This window comes from Pelobates fuscus, chromosome 3, assembly GCF_036172605.1.
Source record: "Pelobates fuscus isolate aPelFus1 chromosome 3, aPelFus1.pri, whole genome shotgun sequence".
Classification (NCBI taxonomy): Eukaryota; Metazoa; Chordata; class Amphibia; order Anura; family Pelobatidae; genus Pelobates; species Pelobates fuscus.
In genome coordinates this window covers 258,447,802-258,475,615 of record NC_086319.1, presented here as the reverse complement: position 1 = coordinate 258,475,615, position 27,814 = coordinate 258,447,802, and the positions used below count along the sequence as shown (strand labels likewise).

The 27,814-nt window shown below is 43.4% G+C and overlaps 1 protein-coding gene across 3 annotated transcripts; it reads left to right on the top strand.

Moving 5' to 3' along the window:
* Window positions 1-759: 759 nt before the first annotated feature.
* On the top strand, window positions 760-25,909 carry PCP2 (Purkinje cell protein 2). 3 transcript variants are annotated; one of them, XM_063448399.1, is made up of 4 exons: window positions 760-920; window positions 9,411-9,537; window positions 21,370-21,530; window positions 24,754-25,909. In XM_063448399.1, the coding sequence occupies exons 1-4, from the start codon at window positions 849-851 to the stop codon at window positions 24,901-24,903; spliced, it is 510 nt and encodes a 169-aa protein (XP_063304469.1). In that variant the 5' UTR covers window positions 760-848; the 3' UTR covers window positions 24,904-25,909. The 3 variants fall into 3 exon arrangements, with proteins under 3 accessions (XP_063304469.1, XP_063304468.1, XP_063304470.1); XM_063448398.1 differs by having other exon boundaries at window positions 760-923; XM_063448400.1 differs by lacking the exon at window positions 24,754-25,909 and adding an exon at window positions 24,213-24,410 and having other exon boundaries at window positions 760-923.
* Window positions 25,910-27,814: the final 1,905 nt, after the last annotated feature.

Here is a 27,814-nt window from a genome sequence, read left to right as displayed (position 1 = left end):
ATCCATCATGACTATACAGGTTGTACCCAAGCGCAAAATTGGCCCAGTGCTCTAAAAACCCCAAACCCTCTTTCCTGCACCAAGACTTCAGCCACGCATTGACCTCTCTAATCTCCCGCTGCCTTTCTGCTGTAGCGTGCGGCACAGGTAATATTTCTGAAAATATTACCTTGGGGCCCAAGGATCAGTTTTCTTGCAGAAACATGCTTGCATTCGAACACACATAAACTGCTCACAAATACAACCCTCCAAGGGTAGGAAAATTGTGGATCTCCAGCTAGCAAAGCATTGAGGGAGTTGCGCGATAGTTAAGGATCTACCTGTTAGTACTCCTTGCGCTAGAGAGGGGCCAAAATAATTTATTGCACCATGGCCCTCTCTACATTAGTCCCACCACTGACATGAGATCAGAGTACTTTTGTGTATTTTTTTAACTAAAGATCAAAAGGTTATAAAGATTTTTTTTTCCACAGCCTTCTTTCTTCATATTTAACAAGAGTGCCAATATTAGTGGTACTTCTCTACCTTGGAGGGCACTATACATATACATACACATCTCCACATATCTCAGGATACAGACACACAGAGGTAGTTTAAACTGACACAAATATAAACACACACAGATATACAAACATACCCTCTGGCCCACTAACAATTATCCCAGATAATCTTAATGGGGGATTAACCAGCTCCTTCCTGCAGATGGGGCCTCCCTTATTATGAGATGATTTAATGATCCTCTACAGAGGGGAGGGAGAGGATGACCCCACAGGACATGTTATAGGGCTGCAGAGCTGAGATGGGCACAAAGCTACCTGCTCATCGAGAGCAGAAACAGGGGCAACAGGATGAATCCTGTAGATGTGACACAGGAGGACCAGCCAGGTACGGACACTGAAAGCCAGCCTAATACAGAGCCTGTGGTGAGTGTCTGTTGCAACTGTACCTGGAAAATCCCAATACAATGTGCATTCTATACCAGTTTTGTCTACAGAATGGCATCTATATGACAGTCACAGCTCCCTGTACATGCCATATCTAGGATACATAATTACTGCATCCCATGGTAGTTGGACAGCCTGAGGTCTTGATCATTGGACATAATTGAGCAAGCAAGCTTTTGTCATTGCTGTGATGGGATTTTGTAGAGTCTATGTACAAGTGTTTCTGAATGTTGACTTTAATGGACTTTTTTTCCCAACCCTCCAAATCATGTAAACATGTGTCATACAACTATTTTATAGGGTCCATAATACACCGCAGTTACAGCTTGTTAAGTGTCTAGCTGGCGGTGTGATACTTCATGTACTGCCAGGGTAAAAAAGGTCATTGTCTGTATCAAGACAAAAGAGAGTAGAGGAATATGGTTGTGTTTGAAGCTCTGTTTATTGATGGTCAATTGTGGCTTTGCCGATGTTTGTGAACAACATTTCCCATGATACTTAGCTAGCCTAAATACAGTACTGATTTAGTTTTTCTGTCGTTTTTTTTTTTTTTTTAATACGTTGCTCATTGGTTTATTTTAAACCTCAGATCATATTATTTAAAAAACTAAATTTTAATGGTATAGTTTAGGCAACAATCACGTGAGACTGAGCATTGCTAGTGGGCCCTGTCTTCACCTAAACAATTTAACTCTATTTTTCTGTATATTTGTTTCCCTTCTAGAGGTGTCACAGAGTTTCTAAGTGCAAGTTATGTAACATTTGTTTTATAAATTTGTTACAAGAAAAGTACAGGTTTTTTAGACGTTTCACTTAATCTGTCAGGGCAGAGGCATTTCTCTCCATCTGAGAAACACAGCCAGCAGGTGTTCTGCTTCTACACATGCAGAATAGGTGCAGCTTCATTCTCTAACACTAACCTAACGTACTAAGGAGAAAGTATATAGGGGAATGAGAAACAACGAGGCTAGGAGGGCAGTAGCCCCTTACCTCCTCTGTGCATATCTTTCCATCCATCCATACCCTCTATTCTAACTGGGTAGTTTCCCATTGATAGATATATATATATATATATTCTGCAGATACTATGCAGAACCCTCAAACTCCCAGGCCTCTGGTAGAGGACCCGAGAACGAGGAGTAAACATACCACCAGGAGGGGTGAGAAAATCAATATATAGACAGAAAAGAACTATACCATTCCCTCTAAATTGACTGAGCACAATTAGTTTATTAATATACATATGTGAGTGTGTATGTTAACACAATGCTATATACCCTCTACCATAACTGAGGGCATCACCACTATGGTGTGCATTCTCTACACTGTATGGTTACATCAATACTACATTGTTTATACTCTGTACACTAAATAAGTACATCCGCCAGTGGTGGAACTACTGCCGGTGCAGCCACTGTGGCAGCATCGGAGCCCACAAGCTCAGGGAGCACATTAGCTGTCCCATACACTTATGGCTACTCAATTGATATTGCTGAACAGGGACCCGATCGGCCCTTTTAACAGTCCCTGTAATATTGACAGCCTGGGAGGAAGTGAGAGCAGGTCACTTCCTTTCTAGCTACAAGGAGATTGCCACGTGGGAAGCAGAGGAGGCACAGGAGTGGGGAAAGGAATAGAGAGAGCCAGCAGCTGGATCCCAAGCAAGCTACCCTCCTGCACACAAAAGGGTATGCTAACAGGAGGGTGGCTGCAAATACAAAAACAATGACATGTTTGTGTATGTGTATCAGTTTGTGTGTATGTGTTAGTATGTGTATCTGTGTGTATGTGTTTGTGTTTCAAGGGCGTGAGTGTGTGTATCTGTGCATCAGTATGTGTGTGTATATGTGTGAGGGTGTTTGTATAAGTCTCTTTGCATATCTGTGTGTCAGGGTGTTTGTATGTGTCAGTGTGTGCATGTGTCAGCCTGTGTATCCGAGAGTGTGTATGTTTCAGAGTGTATCTGAATGTGTGTGTGTCAGTTTGTTTATATGTACATATCTGTGTGTGTTAATGTGTATGTATATATGTGTAAGTATGTTTGATTGCTGTGATGTATATACATACACATATACACTGCCACAGATACGCATCATTACTACATGCAAACACAATTCTGAGATCAAACACAAATATTACATACAAACACACCCCTTCATTCAATACTGCACACAAATGTACACCCGCATTTAAAAGCCAACACTACATACTAATACAACCCTGCATTCAAATGCAAACACTTCACAAAAGTATAATACAGTACTGCATTCCAATGGCGGCAGTACATACAAATACACCCCTACATGCACACATATACTTTGTACAAAAACATGATTACATTCAAACACACGAACACTGCTTACAAATGCAACCTTGCAAGGATGGGCAAATGGTAGATCCTTAGCTGGCATAGAATTGTAGGAATTGTACGACAGATGGGGAATCTACCTATTGCTTGAGTGGGGCCCCCAAAAATCTCTTGCATCATGGCCCTCTCTGCATTAGTTCTGCCACACACATCGATATTATGGTATGTATATCCTCTACCCAAAATAGCATGTATTCTTTTAACAAAGGCATGTCTGCTATAGCACAAAATAATTTATATTTTTCATGATTCACCACTATGCTGAAATGAAAATGTGGCTTCAAGTATGTTATCTTCAAATGAGAATCGGAAATGATGACATGTATGTTAGAAAATGTTATCTTTCATATTTGAGGAAACTTGTGTTTCACAAATTTCAATTTAGCATTACAATCTATTTACACATAGTTCTAGAAAATCTTTTTAATCCACAGAATTAACTTTTGATGTTTTAATTTTTATGAACATCAGGGGCCGTTTCTTATTCTTTGGGGGAGACAGACAAATTCTTCTTGGCCAATTTTACCTGTTACCTCATCTTTTAACCCAATGTGCATCCACACTAGGCCCTAATCCATGCTGCCAAGTCCCAAATCCAGAGCAAGATGAAGTGGGAGCATGGACTCACAGTGTTGCCACTTTATGAATAAAGTATGCTAAAAACCTTTGGGGATACTGGGATAAAGTTATGAATTATATAAGAAAGCTGTTGGGAAGTGGATTTTGTGTTCATATAAATTATCATGATGATCTAGATAATTGTCAACCAACTTTTTGAAGCTTTGCAAAGGGCCCAGATACACTTATTATACATTGTGTGACACACTAAGATGTATTGAGTGGTTTGGAATTCTTTGGAGTCTAAGAGATAACCTGTCTCTGTTTGGATAACAACATCTAAAAGCCTGATTGAGCATTATGGAAAATGTAGTTTGCAACGAGAAAATATGTAAAATCTCTTCAGTTATAAGACTGATCTGAAGCAGTGACACCAAATAATGAATTTTACTTACTTATTTACTTTTTTTTTTTTTTCATTCCAAGGGTTTTTATTGAGCGTGTATGAATATTTTACAAACATGTTTAAGTATTTCTTCAGTTATTACAGAATTTTCATAACATTCATAAAACACATTAGTCCAGCGTTAATCATTAGATAGAGGAACATGTCGTTATAGAATTGCTATGTTCTTTTGTAGTAGCGTGTCATTGGAGAGGATTTCACATTCCCAAGAGTGTTATGCATAGCATCTCTGTAACCTTGATTACTAGGGGGGTTTGTAAGGAGAGCGCCATTTGTTTAGAGGTCTCAGGTGATCATCAGTATCTCAGCTCTTTACATGCTCAATGGGGTAGTGAGGTTTTTGGGCTGTGCCTACTTTTGGTGTGCTCATACCTCTTTTCTCGTCTGGGGGTAGTTTCCCATTCTCTGGCTTGGTCTCTCTTGTTGTTGTCTCTCCTAATGTCTAGTGTGCTAGTGCCTCGTGCGTCCTAAACTCCCTTTTTCTATGTTTCTTCTGGCGTCATGTATATTATCTATCAGAAACGTATCCATTCACTCCTGAGACAGCTGCTGAAAATCCGCAAACATCTCCTTACCACGACGCCATCCGACCCTGTAACTGGGAGAACCGGCATCAGGACTCACACCCGCATCGATAGATGCCTTTCTTTCAGAGCCCGAAGACCGGGAGAACGAAACGGCAGACTCGGGCCTACCTCCCAGCGGCTTACCGCGACCTGGATATCCTCCTTGGCGGGACGCCTGAACGGAGCTGCACTACATCACAGAGCCCACATACCTCTCCCGGCGACAAGACTCCGGTAAATATGGGGCGCCGCACGCAAAAACCACATTCAGGCCCCACAGCTGAGCATCCAGACATTGGAGCCATGCTACAACGGCAACCACAACCCAAGATGGCCGACGCGGAGGCCCCAGCCACATTATCACAACCCCACTTGGGGGCTCACCCTAATACACAGCCCAGACCGGACCCAGCACAGGTCCAAGTACCCTCACTGGTGACTCCTGATGACAATTCACTAGCCACAAAAAGGGACTTACAAAACTGGATGCTAGACATTCAGAAAATGCTCTCTGCTGACATAGGGACCCTTAAAAATGACATGCAAAAGGTTACAGTCCGTGTCAAGGCGACAGAGGATCAAATAACGGAAATCCACAATAATATGTCCAATATGAAAGACCACATGCAACACCTGCACGCAGTGCAACAAACCCTCACGTTGCAGATGTCCACCCAGGAAGACCGCGCACGACGCAACCATATTAAAATCCGCGGCATACCGGGTGACATAACTGCGGATGAACTGCCACACTACACCAGGAGACTCCTGGCCACCATTGTGCCCCCGGCAACTGCCCGGAAAATCACCTTGGACGGGATATACCGTCTCCCAACTCCACCGACTGCACCCACCAACGATGCCAGAGACGTAATCCTCCGCTGCACCACATCGTACGAGAAGTCTCAAATTATGACAGCACTCCGCGGCAAAACACCCCTCACATTTGAGAACTCACATCTTTCCTTCTTCCAGGACATATCTCGAGCAACACTTCAATGGCGGAAATCTCTGAGCCACCTTACCAATCAGTTACGCACAAAGGGGATACAATACCGCTGGGGACTACCAAGATCCCTCACAATCACTTATGCCGGCAATGTCCACAAGATCACCACAGGGGCGGATGTCCCTGCTCTGATGTCCACACTGGGACTCACACCGACATCTACTGAGTTGCCCCAGCAGACCGCCTCCTGGAACCCTGACACCGCAGTGACTTTTGTCCCACGGACAACAGCATCTCTGGACTCAGCCACATGACTGGACTTAAAGTTGCCCGAACCTGCGGCAGCAACGAGAGCTGCAACACAGTTCCTATTTGTTCACATTTTGTGTTTACAGTTTGAGTTGTCATTTTTGCTGTCATCTGTACTACCATTTGAAGTTGATGCATGCTCGCACTAACTTGTAACCACCCCAAGCAGCCGTACACATATCATAATTAGTAACCCCCCCGCTACTCCCTTGGTTAGGAGTACCCATAACCCACAAATGCCCTAGATACCACAAGAATGGTGCTAACAACCTGGGCACCACATATAGAAGCATTTGGGACCCCACACACAAGTGAGACTGCACACATCACCTGAACTCCCCTCTTGGCACATAATGTAACCGGTAGCGAACTACTACCATACAAAGCCCAAAGACACGGGAAACGCGGGCTACATCACTGGGGCCTACTCCAGCACTAATCGACCCGATTTGCGGCCTGGGAAGAGGCAAGGGCGCGGGTGAGGCGCCTGATCACCCAGCCTGGAGCCCCCTAGAAGCAGATCTCGAAGCGACAGAAGACCATCCACCAACCCCCTTCCCCCCCGCCGGTGAGGGTTATCCCGGCACCAACGGTACAGTTACAGCAGAGACGCATGTCCCAAGGCCTGCTCGAGCCAAGAATCACCAACCCCAAAATGGCGGATGCCACGCGCCAGCCAGCAAGCATGGGGGCCTGTGGGGACCCAGCGACTAACTCACTTACAAAGCTTGACGAGATTTTCGCTGCCTTCTGGGCCAAGATATCGTCGAGGAAGCTGAACACGGTTCCAGTCAAACAGGCTATTACTGCACCTACACCCCCGGCAATTTCATGCCTTCAGGGCGGTAACAGAATGACAACCGCTGGAGGCTCCTTAAAGAGGCGCAGAGGTCGGGACCGTCGGCACAGGCAGAAACGAAAAGTCTGCCCCACGCCTAACATCCACCCTCACCCTAACTCACCACAACTCCGAACCAGAATGGAAGCACCTTGCCCAGCAGGGCAGCACCGACCCCCCCGACAGCGTAAACCTCCGCCAACACCTGCTGGACGCCTGGCACCTACTCATCTTCATGCCTCCAACACTCCAGGTGATAAGGGTACTGGGGCACTGTAGCTGGCACCCAGAGGGGATCGGGTGAACAGAGGCAGAGAACCGGAGTCTGCCAGGCATATTTCACCACAGCTGGACTTCCTCACCATGCCCCCTAATACAAGAACTATTCGCTGCACACTAGCTTAATGCACAGCACAGTAATAGTCCTTAACCTGTTATTCTTTTATTTTGCGCAGAGTTTTTGTGCTTAATTCTTACCTGAGTTTATTTTAACAGCTCATGCATTGTGTTATGAGCTAGAACAACTAATGGGGCAGCACAAGCATGTTAAAAATTGCAGAAATACGGTTGGTTTAAATTTACATTTAACATCAAGCTATCATTGACTCAAACATAAAAATCTTCTTCTCAAATGCAATGCTACACACCTTACCGTAACTTTAAGCATAACTTGCCTGAGCATATGCATAATATCGAGTCTAGCATGTTTACTATAAAATATTGCTGTCTTAAAACCTGTAATCTCCATGTTATATAAAAAAGTGCTGTTCAAACTGCTGCACTCGGAAATGCTATGACAACGCTTGCAGTTGCTGTTGTGGCTCTGCACGCATGCTGTTCATATATGCACAATAAAAATAAAGAATAAAAAAAAAAAAAAAAAAAAAATAAGTGATTAACATAGTTTCCAAAGATAAATGATAATCTTTATCTTTGACAAGATAATGGGATATGGTATATGGCACATAAGTGCATGATGGGTTTGACTTCAGAACTCTTGTCACACATATGGAATAGACACAACAGGAAGAAAAGAATGTAAAAATGGCTTCACTTAATAATAATTAAAACATAGTCCATCTACAAATATCTGTAATTCTGTGGATTACCGCATATTGGTGAAAGCGTTACAAAACATTGTTGAATTCAGTAGCGACGTGTTTTGGCATTAATTTCCCACAAAACAGAAGAACCTCTGAGACATTGTGTGACATCACACCTTGCAGTGTCCTTTTTTGCACTCTTTGCCCCTAAAAATGTCTGGTGTGAATGGTGTAATACCCCAACGGTGTATATAAATAGTACAGTGTAATACGCCAAAATGCAGAGTTCGGGACAGCACGGGACAAGACAAGGAAATAACATATAACCGGGCTTCAGAATGGCCAGACTTAACATAGCAGAGTCAGGAGATCGGGATTGTGAGAAGATAATTTCCGCATTTTCCTCTATGCAATTATCGCCTCACTCCAGAAGTGACATTGATGTAGCTACTAGCTACACTTGGTTCTCTATCTTTCAAAAAGACTCTATAAAAGAGATAGTTTTACCATATTTGAGGTCAAAAGCATTGCTTATTTAAAAACTTCTGATTCTCCAGTTACTCCAATTCATCTATAATAATATCTTAATATTTACCTTAACAATATCCCAGTTGAGACATTTATCACCTTTCCTAACAATTTACTCTCTGAGTTGTAGGATCTCACAAACACGAATTTCCTTTGCTGATACACCTGGCTTCTATTCTCACACCTACATTCTATTGTCATGCTATTCAGCCCTCTCAAACAAGCATTCCTCCAGTGAAGCCTATATATGATTTAAACCTCCACCAGCCCAGATGTAATACTTACTTTACTGCTATGTATTTTTATTTTTTTGCCAATAGCCTTTTTGAAATTAACCAGTGTCTGTCAATTTGTCTGCATGTCTTTTCTTTCATGATTATTTAGCGTTCTCATTCCCCAACTGTTTGTTGCATTTTTAATATACTCCATTTTCCCCTTATTAATTGTAATATCTCCACTCTACTGGCATCTCATTACTCGTCTCAATTTGTTAACCTTTTAATTAATAGAAAAGATTATAGGCCCCTTCTGACTAATCTTTTTAAGTTACTAGGTTATCCAAGGGTGTCTTCAAAAATATGTCCTCTTTTTTAATAAAACAAAAAGTATTGGATGGCATGTGCTTGAATAAGGGCCCTAAGGCACAACTAAAGTAACATGACATGTAACAACTGACATTTATATTGTACCTAAAAGATCATAATGTAATGCCTTACGCTGAAACGTTATTGCCTTGTGAGCATTGTCAAATCATATCATATGCTGTCAATACAAAAAAAGAAAGAATAAAATAAAACAAAACAATGTTCTCTTGTTTGTTTGTTTGTTTTTGTCAATTTAGCGAGAAATTCCTACAGAGCAAGAAGGGTTTTTCAACCTGCTCACCCATGTCCAAGGTGCAAGAATAGATGAACAGAGATGCAGCATCCAAATCGTGCACAGCAAAGGAGAGCAGGACAACACCAATGGTAAGTGAAATCAGGTATACCAGCTATGTGAGTAGTGCACATGCATGAACATAAAACAAATATTGAAAGAAAATGTTGAAAGCGATTGTTAATTGTAGAACATAACAAACATAATTAATTATATTAACCTTAATAATAAACAGGATGGTGGGTTAAATGGCAGCACTTTCTCCTTCACGAATATATGGTACCAGTCTTCAACTCACCTGTAATAACTTGTAGCATGGTGGAATCATGAAGTCTCTTCCATGCATGGCTTACTGCGTGAGTACACCTGATGTATGTTCCACATTATTTAGAGTGTTTCCTCTCTATTGCTACAGCATGTAACACCCAGAATTACGTCAAGGCCTACTGAGGATACAGGTTGTAATACACAGAATTACGTCAAGGCCCATTGAGGCTACAGGGTGTAAAACCATTGCCATCCCAGCGACAACTATGCATGCTAGAATGAAATATTTAATTATTTGACATGTGACATCATGTACAAAGAATGGGTACATCCAGGGCCGCCATCAGGGCATGATGGGCCTGGCGGTCCTGAAGGGCCCGGATTGCTCTGGCAGTCCGAGCCCCAAATTCCTTATGTGAAATATATATATATATATATATATATATATATATATATATATATATATATAGTGATTTCCGCGATATTTATGTGCACTGTGGTCCCTCTGCTACCTGTACATTGCAGAGAGTGGACCAGCAGCACACTCTGTCTTCCTTTCCAGATTCTCTCTGTCTAACTTTCCTGTGCCCTGCAGCTGTCAGAGCGTTGCCACGGGTTACCATGGCAACGCTCCACGCAGCACGCAGACCGCTCTTGCGAAAGTGAGACAGACTTTGCACTCACTACAAACACACTACATTCAGTATACACACATTACATTCACTATACACTCTGCTTTCACTACAAACCCACTACATTCACTATACACACTATGCAGTCACTACACACACTACATTCACTATACACACTCTGCAGTCACTATGCGCACACTACATCCACTACAAAACACACACTGCAGTCATTATGCAAACACACACTATGCATTCACTATACACAAACTACATCCACTACACAAACTCACATTCTGCATTCACTATACACACCTACATTCACTACACACACACACTCTGCATCTAATGCACACAAACATTACGTACATTACACAAATGTACAATCTGCATCCACTGTACACACTGCATCCATGACACACATACCGCATCCACTACACACATTCTACACCCACTATACACACACACACCTCATCCTTGTGGGCGGACTTGGGTGGACTCAGAGTCTGGCCCCAGGGGTCCAGACCTAAACTGTGTCAGGGGCCCCAAAATTTCTGATGGCAGCCCTGGGTACATCTGTGTGTCAAATCAGTGAGATTGCGTGTCTGTCAGTGAGAGTCTGTCGGTGACAGTCTGTGTCTGTCAGTGTGTGTCACATCAGTGAGAGCGTGTCTTTCAGGGAATGTGTGTATGTATGTCAGTGAGTGTGTGTTTGTGTGTTTCTGTCACTGAACAGTATGTGTTATAAAATGGTTTAACCCCAAATTTTGCCTCCATCACCAATATGCAGGTCCCCCAGATGGTATCCAGCTTCTGAATCCCAGAAGGCATGGAGTGGCGCCGGGCAGGGGCACAGCAGATTTGCTTAGAGTGGTCACCTAATGCTCTAAGCCAGCATTTCCCAATTGTGGTTCCGAGGAACCCTAGGGTTCCGCGAGAACACAAATGGGAACAGGTGGCGATGGAGCAGTTGGCAGTGATCTACCTGCTCAGCTCCCTCATGCGCACAGCAGTGATGCAAAAGCCGGAATATGAAGTCACTCCGGCATCACTAAGATGCGTGCGAGGGAGCTGAGCAGGAAGATCACTGCTCCCTCGCCAGCCGCTCAGCAGCACCACTGGGCCCCAGGGAGTGCACGGCAGCCGCTCAGCAGCCCACTGGACCCCAGGGACTGCACGGTCAGCCCAGCAACCCCACTGGACCACAGGGACATAGAGACTCCATGCCAGAACTCCCAAATGTAGGCAGGCTGGGTGGAGTAAAATAAAAAAAATGTACGTGTATCTGTTGGTATGTGTTTGTGTGTCTCAATGAGTATATGTGTGTTTGTCAGTGAGAATGTATGTGTGCTTGTCAGCGAGAGTGTATATGTGTTTGTATGTGTGTCTGTAAAAGAGTATGTGTGTTTGTCAGTGAGAGTGTATGTGTGTGTGTATCTGTGTGTCAAGGTTTGTGTGTGTGTGTGTGTGTGTGTGTATATCAGTGTGTTTGTATGTGCCTATGTGTATGTATGTCAATGTGTGTGTATCTGTGTGTCAAGGTTTGTCTGTGTGTGTATATATCAGTGTGTTTGTATGCACCTTTGTGTGTGTATGTCAGTGTGTGTGTATCTGAGTGTGTCAGTGTGTGTATATGACACTGTGTGTACATGTCAATGCGTGTGTATCTGTGGGTGCACGTGTGTGTATATGTCACTGTGTGTATCTGAGTGTGTGTGTATTTATGAGTCAATATGTGTGTATGTGGTACTGTGTGCATCTGAGTGTATCTGTGTTCCACTATGTGCCAGGGGCACACAGTACACAGATGCACACACTTTGACACATAGATACACACACCTTGACACACAGATACACACTGTGTGTCAAGGTGTGTGTATCTGGGTGTCAGATTCATACATACTGGCACATACAGACACAGATACACACACCTTGATACACAGACACAAACAAACAGAGATACACACACTTTGACACACATTTTGACACACAGATACATACATACATACACAGATACACACTGTGTGTCAAGGTGTGTGTATCTGTGTGTCAGTGTGTTTGTGTCAAGGTGTGTGTATCTGTGTGTATCACACTGGCACATACAAACACAGATACACACACCTTGACACACTTTGACACGACAAGAAACCTACCTTTTTTTTCTTATTGGGGAGCTACTGAATGGCATAGACTGGTTAGCTGACCGTTCTAAGGTAATCAGTGGCGTCCGTACCCGGTGGAAAACTTTAGAGTTAAACCATTTGAGACCATCTTTTATTAAATTACCACCCCATATTACGGCTTCACCAGCATCTAAACTCTGGAAAATCAAGTTTATGACTGCTTAACTCAATTCCTGTCCTAAACTCTCTGCTTGAGCCCCTTCAATCTGGTTTATATCCCCAATACTCAACTGAAATTACCCTCACCAAGGTTACTACTGACCTTTTTTTCTGCTAAATGCACCAACCATTACACTATTGTTATATTCCTTGACTTCAATGCTGCATTCAACAGAACTGACCTTTCCCTACAGACTCTCAGCTCTCTTGGTTTCTGCGACATTACTCTTTCCTGTCTCTCTAACAGGTCCTCTTCTGCTGGAAACTCCTCCTCTTCAATGTCCTTGTCAATTGGAGTACCTCACGGCTCTGTCTTAGGTGCTCTTATCTTCGCTATTTATACTTCATTACAAAGTATACTTATTAACAGCTTTGTCTTTAAATATCTCTCTCTTTCTGGCCTTTCTCATGTTAGTAACTGCTTATTTGGATTATCTAAGCAACTCATTGAATACCTTGTTATATTGTATTTCACCTGTTGCAATAACCTACTAATTGGCATTCCTCTCTCCTGTCTCTCCTCCCTTCAGTCAATCCTGAATGCCTCTGCCAGGCTAATCCACATTCATATCTGCTGCATCCCTCTGCAAGACCCTTCACTGGCTTACCATTCACAGCAGAATTGAATGCAAAATATACAAAGCCCTTACTAACACTGTTCCCCACTACCTGTCCTCACTAATGTTCCCCTTGATCTCTGCCTCTTCTATTATCAACTTTTCCCATACTAGACGGCAAGACTTCTCTCATATGACACCAACCCTCTACGAAACAAACTTTCCCACACTGTCAGGCTAGTTTTTCTTCCTTTAAGCATTCTCATGTTTTTCAGGGAAGCCCACCACACGAGTCAGTAACGCATTCCACGTAACCAATAAATGCCCTCATCTCACTCTCTAATAACATAATTCTCACCTTTGCAGTCCCCGCCATCTGTTTCTCATCCTCTTATCTATCTAGGTTGCGAATTTCTATGAGAATAGGGCTCTCAACTCCTCCTGTATTGTTTGTGAAATTTTGTATTGTCTCAGATGTATTGTACCATTTGTCTTCATACTTGTACCAATTGTATTTATGTACAGCGCTGCAGAATATGCTGGCTGTTTATAAATAAATATATTAATAATAGTAATAGTAATATCCAAAATATTCTATACATTTCTTAAACATCCCATTCATATATAACTTCATTTCTTCCACTAAGGGGAAAAAATAAAAAATAAAAAAAATTAGAAGAAAAAGTGGTGACATATTTGCTTATATAATAATATAAAAGAGAATAACGTTCACCATCACTGACTATGTGATCTGTAAGCTTCCATTAATCCTGGTCTCTCTAGAGATATTTATCTACTTATATGCTTACATAGGGAGTAGTAGAGAAAATATTTTCCAATATGTGAAACAAGAAAATGCCAGGTTAAGTAGTGATATACTCTGTGAAGAACAGTAATCTTACAATTCTAAAGTATTCTACCTTTAATAATAGCATGTGGGGGACGAGTTTGCATGCAACTCCAACATAAAGGAAAAATTGACAGCCCCTGTTGCAGCAAATGATATAAATTCATTACTTGCCATCACTATTTTTATTTAAATGTGTTGGTTAGTTTTGAAGCGCTCAAAAAATTGTACAATACTAAATGGTTCTAGGTAGTTAATTAGAGTTGGTATGAATTATATTCATGGACATTTATATGCTGCTGACACACTCACGTGTTGTACCCAGCGATGTATCTTCCGCGAGGCTAGAACTTTCCAGGGGGTGGCAAAAAATGCTGCCCCCAAATGCCCAGGCTAATGCCTTGTCAGTCTCGTTTTAAGGGGGTCCAAGAACTGGTTGGCTGGCCACCTTTGGGCCCCCCAAGGCAGGAGGCTAGCTGAGCACCAGTCAAGCGGCGAGGGAGCGCTGATTTGTGAGCTCTCCCGGCTCCCTGCCTCGCAGAGTGATGCCAGGAGCTGGAATATGACGTCACTCCGTCTCCCTGCATCACTCTCCATCACATCACCCGGCATCAAATCAGCGCTCCCTCTCCACCCGCCTGGAGCTCAGCTAACCGCATGCCTGCCTTCCTGCCCAAACATCCCAGCCAGCAGGCTCACTGGACCCCAGGTAAAAAATATCCACCAACCTTTCCCAAAGGTAGGGAAGCTGGGTGGATTTAAATTAAAATGTAAAAAAATAAATAATCTGTGACTGTTTGGGGGTAAATGTGTGTTTCTGTCTGTCTGTGAGTATGTGTGAGTCTGTGTGTGTATAACTGTCAGTGTGTGTGTCTGTGAGTGAGTGAGAATGTCTGTCAGTGTGTGTCTTTGAGGGAGCCTGTGTGTCTGAGTAATTGTGTGTGTCTGTCAGTGAATGTGTGTGTGTCAGTGAATGTGTGTGTGTCTGAGTGATTGTGTGTGTGTGTCTATGAGGGAGCCTGTGTGTCTCTGAGTAAATGAGTAAGTGATTGTCTGTCAGTGTGTGTCTGTGAGGGAGCCTACGTGTTTGAGTGAGTGAGCGTGTATGCCTGTCAGTGTGTGTGTGTCTGCGTCATTGTGTGTATGTCAGGGAGTGTGTGTGTGTCTGTTAGATTGTGTCACATCAGTAAGTGTGTGTGTCTGTCAGTCAAAGTGTGTGTTAGTTGTAGCAGACTCCATTCCCTTATGTTCGGTTGTCCGTACCCCCTTTTTCATCTCCCGAAAGACTGGTGTGTGGTCCCTTGTTATGCACCGACCTCCCCAGGCTGTTAGCCACAAATTAATGACTTGACACCTTCGCTTGAGTGCTTTCCCTGGGTGCCGCCATTCGTATAATCGAATGCACGTGGTCCAGTGAATGGTGGCCATTTTGTCTCCCAAACACAAGCAGCAGTACTTGGTAGTCAAATGCCTGGAACTGTTTTTGGCCTTGAGCAAAAATGGTACCGCTAATCATCCCACTTCTCGACCACATACATGAACGGCGTTCGGGAGATAGGATCTACCAAACAGGGGGAGCTCCATAGCAGCCAGGGTGAGCGTCTAGTTGCTGGGGAGGAGGTGGCCTATTTACTTGGCATTTTCTTGTTCCTGATTTTAGTCTTAGTAATCCAGCGGAGGAAAGTCCCTGCCAGGACTAGAGCTCCGCTACATTGTTTGGCAACATTGGGATCCAGAGCTCACGGAGGAACAAGAGCCACAGTGGATGTTTAGCAGTACCAGATGGACCGTGGGTGGAGACTGACTACACCGTCCTGAAACGTTCCACGCTAAAGGATCTCCTGGGGGCAAGAGGGATAGCGGCAAGTAATAAGAAGGCCACCCTCATTGCCAAACTGATGGCGGAATCAACAGCGCTTCGGATCAACGAGAACAGGAAACTACCTAATTTCAAAGAGAACTATAATTTTGTCTATCTTTTTATGGTGAAAACCCGTAGATGGAAATTATTTCCCGAACCATGTCAGAAGCCCAGGAGTTCGTGCTAAAATGGAACAAAAAACATACTCCCGAAAGGACCTAGGCGGTGACCATAGTGCAAGAAGGTAAGCAAAAGATAATCTATGGTGCTTTTAAGAACTTTGTGAAGGCGGAGGAGGATATTGATGATTTCCTCCAAGACTTTGAAAGAGTGTGCATTGCATAGGTTCAGTCTTTTGGCTATCAGACTGTCTGGGAGGGCAGCAGAAGTCTACCGAACTGTCCCCGACGAGGATTTTGGAACTATGTTTGGGTAAAGGCAGTGATACTAGCCAGGTATGCCCTCACTCCGGAGGCACACCGCAGGCAGTTCAGAGAGAAGAGGAAAGTGGAGAAAGACTCTCATGCAGAATGGGTATGCCGGCAACACAGAGCCGCCCTGGGATGGGTGCAAGCCGACCAAGTAAGCACAATGGAGGAACTCTTGCAGCTGGTACACAGAAGCAGAGATGCGGGCAGACGAGCAAAGACCAGTCCAGCCAAGGGTCTTTACTCGACCAGCATTACCTCCTCCGGGACCAGTGGCACAACCCAGAAACCCAGGTACATTTAATCCATTACCCCCACGCTTCCAAAAGCAAAGTCAGATACAGTGTCATCTGTGTAAAAAGATGGGGCACATGCAAAGGGACTGCCCCCAGAACAATATATCCATCCTAGGCCCCCTCCAGCAACCAAAGCATCCGCCCATTATTACCACACTGAGGCCTCCACACGTTATGTCACTCCAGGACCACCTGAGGAGAATTAAGAAGACCAGCATCAGCATCAGACTTGGTGCAAGCAGCATCTGACAACTGACAGCACCACTGATAGATTGTGCACCTACAGGGCAAGATGGTCCAATGGCTCCTAGACACTCGAGTGACCCTCACCCAAGTTAAGTGGCACCTGGGTCCTGAAGCACCGCAAACCTGGAATTCTGTGGCAGTTCGGGTAGCAGGGTTTGCCCACTGCACTGGTACATTTGTATTGGGGGCGGGGTCTGGAATGGTGGAGGTTGGGCTTATGCAGGAGCTACCTGCAGAGGTGGTGTTGGGGAACAATCTGGTAAAGCTCACTTTCGATTGTGAGCCCCAAACGCAGCCGGAGGAACTATACCCGGTGGTCACCAGGCAACAAGCCCGCACCATGGACCATAGCACACACCAGGATGCTCAGGTAAGAGACCCTTTGCCACCCCTAGAGTGTTTCCCCTGAGATGCCCTCACTGAGTTTGGGAAAGAGGTGACCCCTGACCCCACGCTACAAGTATACAGGGATCGGGCCACCTCCAGTCAGGCTGGGTTAGGGAGAGAAGTATATGTGGGATAAGGGACTTCTCTACCAAGAGTCAGAGAGGGTAGTGGCTGGCTCAGAACCAATCCCCACCAGGCAGTTAGTGGTACCTCAGAGGAAAAGGCAGGACCTGCTCCGGATAGCTCACGACATTCCACTATCCAGGTATTTTAGGGGTTAGCCGAACAAGGTATCGGCTCACCCAAAATTTCTTTTGGCCAGCTATCTCCCAGGACATTAGGCAGTATTGCCAAACGTGAGTAGGTAAGAGGGGAAATCGCCGCAAGGCCAAACTCCACCCTCTCCTAATTATTGAGGAACCATTAAGCAGGATAGCGGTAGACCTAGTCCGCTCCTTAGCTAAGTCTAACCCCTCCATCAAGAAATATATCTAAACGGTGGTGGACTATGCGACCAGATACCCAGAGGCGGTGGCGTTGACCAACATTCATGTAGAGATTGTCGCGGAAGCCTTGATGGGAATCTTCTCCCGCATGGGATTTCCACGGGAGACAGTGTCGAATCAGGGCTCCCAATTTACTGCAGAGGTCACACATCAACTCTGGAGGCTCTGCGACCTTAAGCCGATTATGAGCTCGCCTTACCACCCCCAAAATAATGGCCTATGTGAACGGTTCCCAGTAGTCCTAGTGGCTTTTTGGGGTGGTACAACCCGTTTTTGTGTAGACTACTGCAAGTTAAATGATAAGACAGTGTTGGAGGCCTATCCAATGCATAGGTCAGATGAGTTGCTAGACAGGATGGCTAGGGGCCAGTACCTCACTACAATGGATGTTTGTAAGGGGGAACTGGCATATCCCCCTAGCCACCAAAGTCATCCCTAAGTCGGCCTTTGTCACCCTGTTCTGTCTGTACCAATTTAGGGTCATGCCATTTGGGATGAAAAACTCTCTGGCTATGTCCCAGAGGATGTTGGACCGGCTCCTAGATGGGTTACAAGAATATGCCTGTGCATATTTGGATGATATTGCCATCTTCAGCAATACCTGGCAGGAGCACTTGGCCTATGTAGGATCGGTCCTAGATAGAATTAGAGAAGCGGGCTTAATGCTTAAGCCTAGTAAATGTAACATAGGCATGGCCAAGGTACAGTACCTCGGTCACAGAGTAGGCTGCAGGCAGAAGAAGTCTGAGCCCGCTAAGATTGAGGCAGTGGCCCAGTGGCCTACCTCCAGGATGAAGTCTCCTTGGGATGGCAGGGTATTATAGGAAGTTTGTGCCCAATTATTGTGCCCTGGCCAAGCACCTTATAGATCTTACCCGTAGGAACTTTCCCCACCGAGTAGTCTAGGTCCCGGAGTGTGAACAGGCATTCCAGCAGTTTAAACAGGCCCTTGTGAATGCCCCTGTCTTGGCAGCTCCCAATCCAACTAAACGCTTTCTCGTTCATACAGTGTTGTGGACCAGGAACCAGACAGAGACAGAACGTAGATGCAAAACACCTTTATTATAAATAGCAAATAATTACATAAACCAAAAGCAAAGTCCAGGAGGCAAGCAGGGGTCAGGCACCAAAGCGGGTAGTCAGACGAGCCAGGATCAGGAGAACGGAGAGCAGCGGAGTCAGGAACAAGGCCAGAAGTCAGAAACCAGGAACACATAGGAAACAGGAAGTCTTCTGGGAAACAGGAAACCACGCAAGGGCAAGGAGGTACTGGGACTTGCTGCTAAAATAGGCTGCAATGATTAGCAGCAGGGCTGGTTACTACAATCAGGTGAGTAACCGTGGCAACATTAATGAAGGAGCTGATCGTTAAAATCAGCTGAAAGCTCAGACACAGAGAAAGGAAGGGTTGCTGTTTAAAACAGCAAAGAAACCCTGACATTACAGACATTTCTATGTTTGAATTGGGAGCCACTTTGGCCCCGATGGCGGAGAACATCCCGTGGCTTACATCAGTCGGAAGCTGTAACCCCGAGAAGCTACGCCGCCATCGAGAAGGAATGCCTGGCCGTGGTGTGGGCCCTGAAAAAGTTACAGCCCTATTGGTACGGACAACCATTCTCCTTGCTCACAGATCACAACCCATTGGTATGGCTGAACTGGGTGGCAGGCTTCTGCGCTGGAGTTTGGTGCTGCAGCCTTTTGACTTCACGATACATTACTGCCCAGGGAAGCAAAATGGAAATGCTGACGGGTTGTCCAGACAGACGGAACTTGAAAAGTTACCGTGAGCACCCCCGGACATCCCCAAGCCGATCCTCAGGATCAGACTGTGTATGCCAGCTTGTGGTAACGGGGGAGCATTGTAGCAGACTCCACTGTGTTGTCCCATGTTATGCCCCAGTGAACACCGACCTCCCCTGGCTGTTAACCACAAATTAACTACTTGACACCTACGCTTGAGTGCTTTCCCTGGGTGGCGGCCATTTTGTCTTCCAAACGCAGGCAGCGGTACTTGGTCGTCGAATGTCTGGAACTGTTTTCGGCCTCGTGTCTCCGCTAACGTGGGCAAGGATGGTACCGCTGCCCGTCCCACTTCCCAACCACCTTGATGAACGGCTTTCAGTGAGATAGGATCTACTGAAAAGGGGGAGCTTTCGCTTCATAGCAGCTAGGGTGAGCGTTCGTCAGTGTTCACACAGGAATCCCCGAAAGCCGACCGGCCATCCTGCCCAATTCTCTGGAACTGTTTTGGGCTATCACCTAGTGCCCGGTCGGTCAAAACTGTGTTCGACGCATTAAGCCTTCCCATAGGAAAGCACTTCCCTATGGGGAACTAGCTGACGCTGGATGTCCTCATGCAGACCAAAAGTCTGTTAACATCCAAGAAGCACCTCTAGTGACTGTCCGGTAGATAGCCACTGGAGGCAGACTTAGTGCTGCAATGTAAACATTGCAGTTTCTCTGGAACTGCAATGTTTTACATTGCAGCACTAAGTGCAATAGGGACACTGTAAATGATTTGAAGTGGGCTGGGTGCCTGTAGTGTCCCTTTAACTAAAGGCAATCTAAGAAGTCCACTTAGAAGCCTAGAACCAAGAAGATACTTGGTCAAGATTACCATTCTTTTATTAGGAGTGAAGGGGACACCACACTGGTTATCCCATTGTTCCGGAAACCTATTTAGATAGGGCATATTTGTAATTTTGTAACAATCCGTTTTCCTGGCACTACAGGTCCCCTCTCCCTCTCACCCCCAATCCCCGGTTGCTGAAGGGGTAAAAATCCCTTCAGTGACTTACCTGAGGCAGCGACGATGTCCCACGTCGCTGCTTCCTCCTCCGCCGCCGCTCCTCCTCTGTATTGCGTCGGCCGGTGGGCGAGACTGGTCCCGCCCACCGGCCGGGGAGACTTAATGCACATGTGCGGCAATGCCGCACATGCGCATTAGTGCTCCCCATAGGAAAGCATTTCAATGCTTTCCTATGGGGAAATGTGCGACACTGGAGGTCCTCACACAGCGTGAGGACGTCCAGCAACGCTCTAGCACAGGTTGCCTGTGCTAGAAACCAGGAAGTGCCCTCTAGTGGCTGTCTACTAGACAGCCACTAGAGGTGGAGTTAACCCTGCAAGGTAATTATTGCAGTTTATAAAAAACTGCAATAATTACACTTGCAGGGTTAAGGTTAGTGGGAGTTGGCACCCAGACCACTCCAATGGGCAGAAGTGGTCCTGGTGCCTGGAGTGTCCCTTTTACCAAGTCAATTTACTTGAAAAGCTATAACAATCAACCAACTTCTGTACCTCAATCCTGGTGACATAGAGGGTCCCTATCAGAGCTCTATTGGCTGTAGGTGTTGTGTAATTGCCACACTCCTTTATTTCCCTCTTTTAGGAGGCACATGAATCTAGTGGTGATAACAACTTTTGATGATGATCTTTGGAGATATATCCACTTCACCGACTGGCTAAATAAGCCCTGCACCAGTAAAAATTAGCACACACTATATTGTTTATTAATAATTATTAATGATAATGATTTTTTTTCAAACCCCTCAGCTTCAGACAACCCTTCGCCTGAAATGAACCTTCTAATGGACATGCTTGCACACTCCCAGAGCCGCAGACTGGATGATCAGAGAGCAGAATTAACCCAAACGTCAGGGTTTCCAGATACAATGCCAACCCGCAGGGAGTCACATGACAATGGCAGACTGAAGGTGAGTCACTGATACAATATACCCTTCAAATCTATCACAGTCTAACTGTATGTGGATGTGTGTATGAAAATGTACACAGTTAAAGAAACCCTCCAGACACATAAAGCACTTTTATAAAACTTAGCTCAAATGCCTCCCCACCTGCCACTTAAACAGCCAGGGAGGATTTCTTCCACTTCGAATAGCTCCATGGAGCTAGCAGAAGTGGCTGGTGAGCTAGCACGTGCCTGACTTCCCCTCTTCTCAATGTGCTGTAACTCTCTGAGAAGCATAGGAGTAATGAATACAACAGAATAAGCAGATATTTTTATTTTAGCAAAGCAGATTTCTGCTAAGACCATAAAGTCTATAATAACACATCCACATGTGCACAAACTACAACACACACAAATGCACTCTGTTCACAGAAATCCAACATCCTGTACTTGTCTTGACTTTGTCACTCCATGCATAGTTTTATATTTACACAAGATCCAGCGCACTCTCCTATCTACTAAACAGCAACTTCAATGTTGACAGATTTTATTAGTTTGTAAAAGTTTTTTTAAAAACACCTAATCTAGGCAAAAAATGGGGATTTAGTTACATTATATGATCATACATTGCATAAGCCTGCCACAACGTCAATGTACCCCATCTTTGGCAGGTCCTACTCTCACAGTCTAATGTCTGCTCTTATGAGATTAACCACTTACTTGGGAAAAAATTCCATCTGAGGCTCTCTGCAGTACAAGGCTAAATAGGGACCTGAGATGAGGCACCTGTAACAGGGAGGGGTGCAGAACCAAGGAGTTGGCTAGACTCCCAAATATATATAGGAAACATGGGGGGATGGTTGCACTCACCTAAACATGCTTAAATGGGGTGCTGCTGGGGGCCATATTATACAATAAATACACAAGATCCAGCGCACTCTCCTATCTACTAAACAGCAACTTCAATGTTGACAGATTTTATTAGTTTGTAAAAGTTTTTTTAAAAACACCTAATCTAGGCAAAAAATGGGGATTTAGTTACATTATATGATCATACATTGCATAAGCCTGCCACAACGTCAATGTACCCCATCTTTGGCAGGTCCTACTCTCACAGTCTAATGTCTGCTCTTATGAGATTAACCACTTACTTGGGAAAAAATTCCATCTGAGGCTCTCTGCAGTACAAGGCTAAATAGGGACCTGAGATGAGGCACCTGTAACAGGGAGGGGTGCAGAACCAAGGAGTTGGCTAGACTCCCAAATATATATAGGAAACATGGAAACATTTAGCCTTGTACTGCAGAGAGCCTCAGATGGAATTTTTTCCCAAGTAAGTGGTTAATCTCATAAGAGCAGACATTAGACTGTGAGAGTAGGACCTGCCAAAGATGGGGTACATTGACGTTGTGGCAGGCTTATGCAATGTATGATCATATAATGTAACTAAATCCCCATTTTTTGCCTAGATTAGGTGTTTTTAAAAAAACTTTTACAAACTAATAAAATCTGTCAACATTGAAGTTGCTGTTTAGTAGATAGGAGAGTGCGCTGGATCTTGTGTATTTATTGTATAATATGGCCCCCAGCAGCACCCCATTTAAGCATGTTTAGGTGAGTGCAACCATCCCCCCATGTTTCCTATATATATTTGGGAGTCTAGCCAACTCCTTGGTTCTGCACCCCTCCCTGTTACAGGTGCCTCATCTCAGGTCCCTATTTAGCCTTGTACTGCAGAGAGCCTCAGATGGAATTTTTTCCCAAGTAAGTGGTTAATCTCATAAGAGCAGACATTAGACTGTGAGAGTAGGACCTGCCAAAGATGGGGTACATTGACGTTGTGGCAGGCTTATGCAATGTATGATCATATAATGTAACTAAATCCCCATTTTTTGCCTAGATTAGGTGTTTTTAAAAAAACTTTTACAAACTAATAAAATCTGTCAACATTGAAGTTGCTGTTTAGTAGATAGGAGAGTGCGCTGGATCTTGTGTATTTATTGTATAATATGGCCCCCAGCAGCACCCCATTTAAGCATGTTTAGGTGAGTGCAACCATCCCCCCATGTTTCCTATATAGTTTTATATTTGAACTCTAGCACAGTTCCAACACCACATTTTGCATTAGATCCAGACACATGTCTGAGCAAACCTACTGTAAGCTCTATTAACTTCATACTAAACTTCTCATCTCTTTGTGCTGTCCTCTGATACCGTGGGTGTGCCACCACATGTTAAATTCCAGCATTTATTGTAATTTGTAATTTATCTAGGACCAAATGTGGTGTTATGCAGAATGGCCGAGTGTGGGTCAACTACATGACAAAACACTACATTTTATACCTGAATTCCTTTAAACTTAACTAGATAAATGCTTCATAATGTTTTGAACAATATTTTATAATTCATCATCCTAATGCTGCATCACTACTACTACTACTGTATCACTGTTTGTACCATTCAATATGACCAAATGCCACGTATCTCCTTCCTACATAGTGCCCAGCCCATACTAACGTATGGTTTACAGCTTGAAAACTTCTCGCTGTAATAACATGCGCAGTTTAGTTGTATATCTGGCACTAATAAGTAGTGTAACTTACTAGTATTACAAGATATATTCCATTGTCTTCATTCATGACTAACCTTGATGTGGTCTTTATGTCTTATAATGCCTGTGCCCCTCATCATTTCTGTCTTCCTTTAGAACCAACAATAACTCCATCATTCATCTGATTTCCCCCTATAAGTCTTTTGGAAGATAGTATGAATAATCAACATCAATCAAGATGACCATTCGGAATTAAAAGCTTCTGTATTACAGCTCTGATTTTTTTTATTCTTATGTGGAATAAATAGACTATGGATTGTCTGAATCCGTGAGAGGAATATGGTGAAAAATAATACCAATCAGATACATTAAGATGCAATATCTGCAAATATACAGATCTTGACCTAAGAACCAGAAAAACGTTTTCGATTTAAAGGCTCTTATGACACATAAGATATAAATAATGTTATATTAAAAACACACTGTCATTATCCTTACCATAGTGGTAGAATGAACTCCAGAGAAATAGGGGATGTCTAAAATTTCAACAACTGTGACATCTCTAAGTAGGTTTTACATTGTGTAGAAAAACACTTGTATGGATGTGAGCTCATTCTGTCTGTATCATTTGTAACCCTCCCTGGAGGGGAACAATTCCCAAGACACAGTGATTTGCATAGGTTCCCTTTCTCTCCAGGATGATATGGTTGGTCCTGTTTCTGAACCCCAGGTGACGACTGTCCCTTTCTCCACTGCTGATGATTATTTCAGTTTCATCAATCAAGTTCACAGTCGACATCTTGAGAAGCTTAAGAAGAACCCAGGAGGTCGCAACCAAAAGTCCTAATGTTCATCTGCCCAAGTGGCCAGTGTCCTATGTATAACACTTGACATTCACATACACTGCATTAAGGAAAGGAAAAGAGAAGTTCATAAAGCTACTCAATGTCAGTTTGGGAAAAAAACTTACTTTTTCTACATAAACAACCAGGACTTTTCAGTACAAAAAGTACCGATTGAGAGTTTACCATTCCCAAGAGTAAGGAAGGTGTAACTATATCCCCAAGGCAAGATGCAGCCATAAAGTAACCATTTCTTTAGCATCAAAAGAAAATATGATCATTTAAAAAAAAAAAAAAATGTGGTCACATGTTCATTGCAGTTGGTGCACACTTTTTCTAATTAATTCCCAAGTAACTGGTTAATGCTTGTACATATTGCCATGACAAACATAGAAGTGCTCAGCAGCCCTGAAATTTTTAAAGACCTTCTTTCAGAAAATAAGAAAATTACATTCATTGTTAGTGCTAAAGTAATGCTTCAATATATTATGTATACCTCAGCTTTGGATTTAGTAGACTTTCAGATTTACAAACATAATTACTTTCTTCAATCATTATATAACACACACTGCTCATGGCGCATGCTTGAGAGCACTCAGCATGGTAGGAGACTGACACCACCCAAAAATGTTATGTTGGTAAGTGTACTTACCTCCACAGCATTAGTCACACGTGTAGCTTTTTAATAGAGTTTAGTGGAGTGAGGGAACAGGGGAACGATCGCTAACCCGATACAAAACAGTTCACCTTTTAATGAACAGTCAAGGTTTGAACTGGCCACTGTTAAACAATACAAAAAAAAACAAAAAACATACAAAAGCTAAGTAAAACAAAAGTCTTGCTCAGAAGCTTGGGAAATATAGTTCTCATACCTCTATCTGAAGGGCAAAAGTTAACCATCAGTGACATGGGTATTGATTGTGAGATGTTTTAATTGCCATTTTGGCACAACAGGCTCTGCTTCTACTAGCTACATAAGATTTTTCTGCCAATAAATGACTCTCTGCAAAATGTCTGTAATTATTCAACTGTATAATTTTGATATAATACTGGACCTGGACAAAATAAAATTCAAAAGTATAGGAAATAAACTTACCATAACTGAAGTTTCAACATTTGGTGGCTGATGAATAATAAGTGGGTAATTTAGCAAGGTACATTTGCTGAGCATTATCTCAAAGGCAACAGGTTAGTCACTGATTAATGAAAAACCACCCTCATCCGTTAAAGAAAGGCATATTTTTAGGATGTCTTTTGGCTTCCACGGAGCACTCAACAGTTTGCGCCAGATGTATACTGACAGCTGAATAAAATAAGATAATGGGGAAAAAAACTGTAAATATATATATTTTCCGCACTATAAAAAAAGGACTCTGACATTTTCAAGCAGAGTCCCTTTAAATCGCTAGAAGATTTTACTTTTTTATTTTTTTTTAAAGTGTTATAAATTTGCAGACAATGCTACATTCCTGAAGATATTTTTATTATATTATTGTTTAGTGGAGTAATACGCAAAGAGCAGAAGCAAATATAAACTTGGGGAAGCACATTTGCAGAATTGTTCACTAAATTGAGAAATATAACATTTTAGGCCAAAATGGCTGAACATGAAAAATTCTCCCAAGTTACGGTAACTATCCTTTGAGTTTGGCTATTTTGGCCTTAAAGCAACACTAGTGTTTGAAATGCAAAGCTATATACCTAACAGCATAGGAGTCCTCTGCCACAAGAGGCAGTTTTAACCCTGCAATTTAAACATTGCAATTTCTCTAAACTGCAGTGTGTTTAGCTTCAGGTTAACAAGACATGGTCTGTGTGTCTATAGTGTTCATTTAAGGAGTGTCTAACCTGTGTTGGCAGTATTTAGTTGAGAAGCACCATTACCAAATATAAAAACATCAAGTAGCATGGTTTAGTAATTGAGTTGGCATCAATAAATATGGCTCTATGCATGGAAACGAACTGGTATAGTTAAAAATTCCTAGATTTTACTAGTAACATGACGTAAAGTCATGATTTTATTAAAGACACGGAGGCGAGTATTATGCATATCTCTTTCTTTATTTCCTCAGCAGCAAAGATAGAGGAATATAAATATTATCAAAAATGAAAGAAAAAACTGTACAGGCATAACGAGTAGCCAATCACATAACAGAGGAAGTAGCTATATAAGTCCTGTGTCTCCCACAATCCCCCTCTTTCTTGCGCAACCGAAGACCAGGTAAGATAAACGATGTCCCACTTGATCCAAACAGGAAACGGGAAACAAAACGAGAACTTCAAGCTAAAAAAGATAGAAAAATATGGTAATTACCAAACTCAAACTGTAGACTTACCAAACATAAACGTGAGGGATCTACATGAAACATGATGCTGAAATAGAATATATATACATGATTAGAAATCAATATAAAACTGTCAAATCATCTAAGCATGATAAAAACTACACAGTACAAAAAACATGAACTCAATACAGACCCAATTGCCCACGTACTCGTATTGCATCGAAGCATCTCCAATCCCAAATCCACACCGGGAGGGTGGGAGGGAATAATACTCGCCTCCGTGTCTTTAATAAAATCATGACTTTACGTCATGTTACTAGTAAAATCTAGGAATTTTATTAAAGACACGGAGGCTCCTATTATGCAAGTTTAAAGCTGTGCTATCACCTGAGATGCGACGTGTTCAATTGGTCTGAAATAGAAGTCTCTGAAGGTCGACTCTCGGGACCAGTCCGCTGCGCGCATGATGTCCTCTAGGCGGCAACCAACTGTGGATGCCTTCGAGGCCATAGCACCCCTTACAGAATGAGGCGTAAAGACAGATGTGTCTATACCCGCTAGGGATAAAAGCCAACGAATCCAACGCGCCAGCGTCGGAGTCGATACTGGGCGATGAGGAGCCTTAAACGAA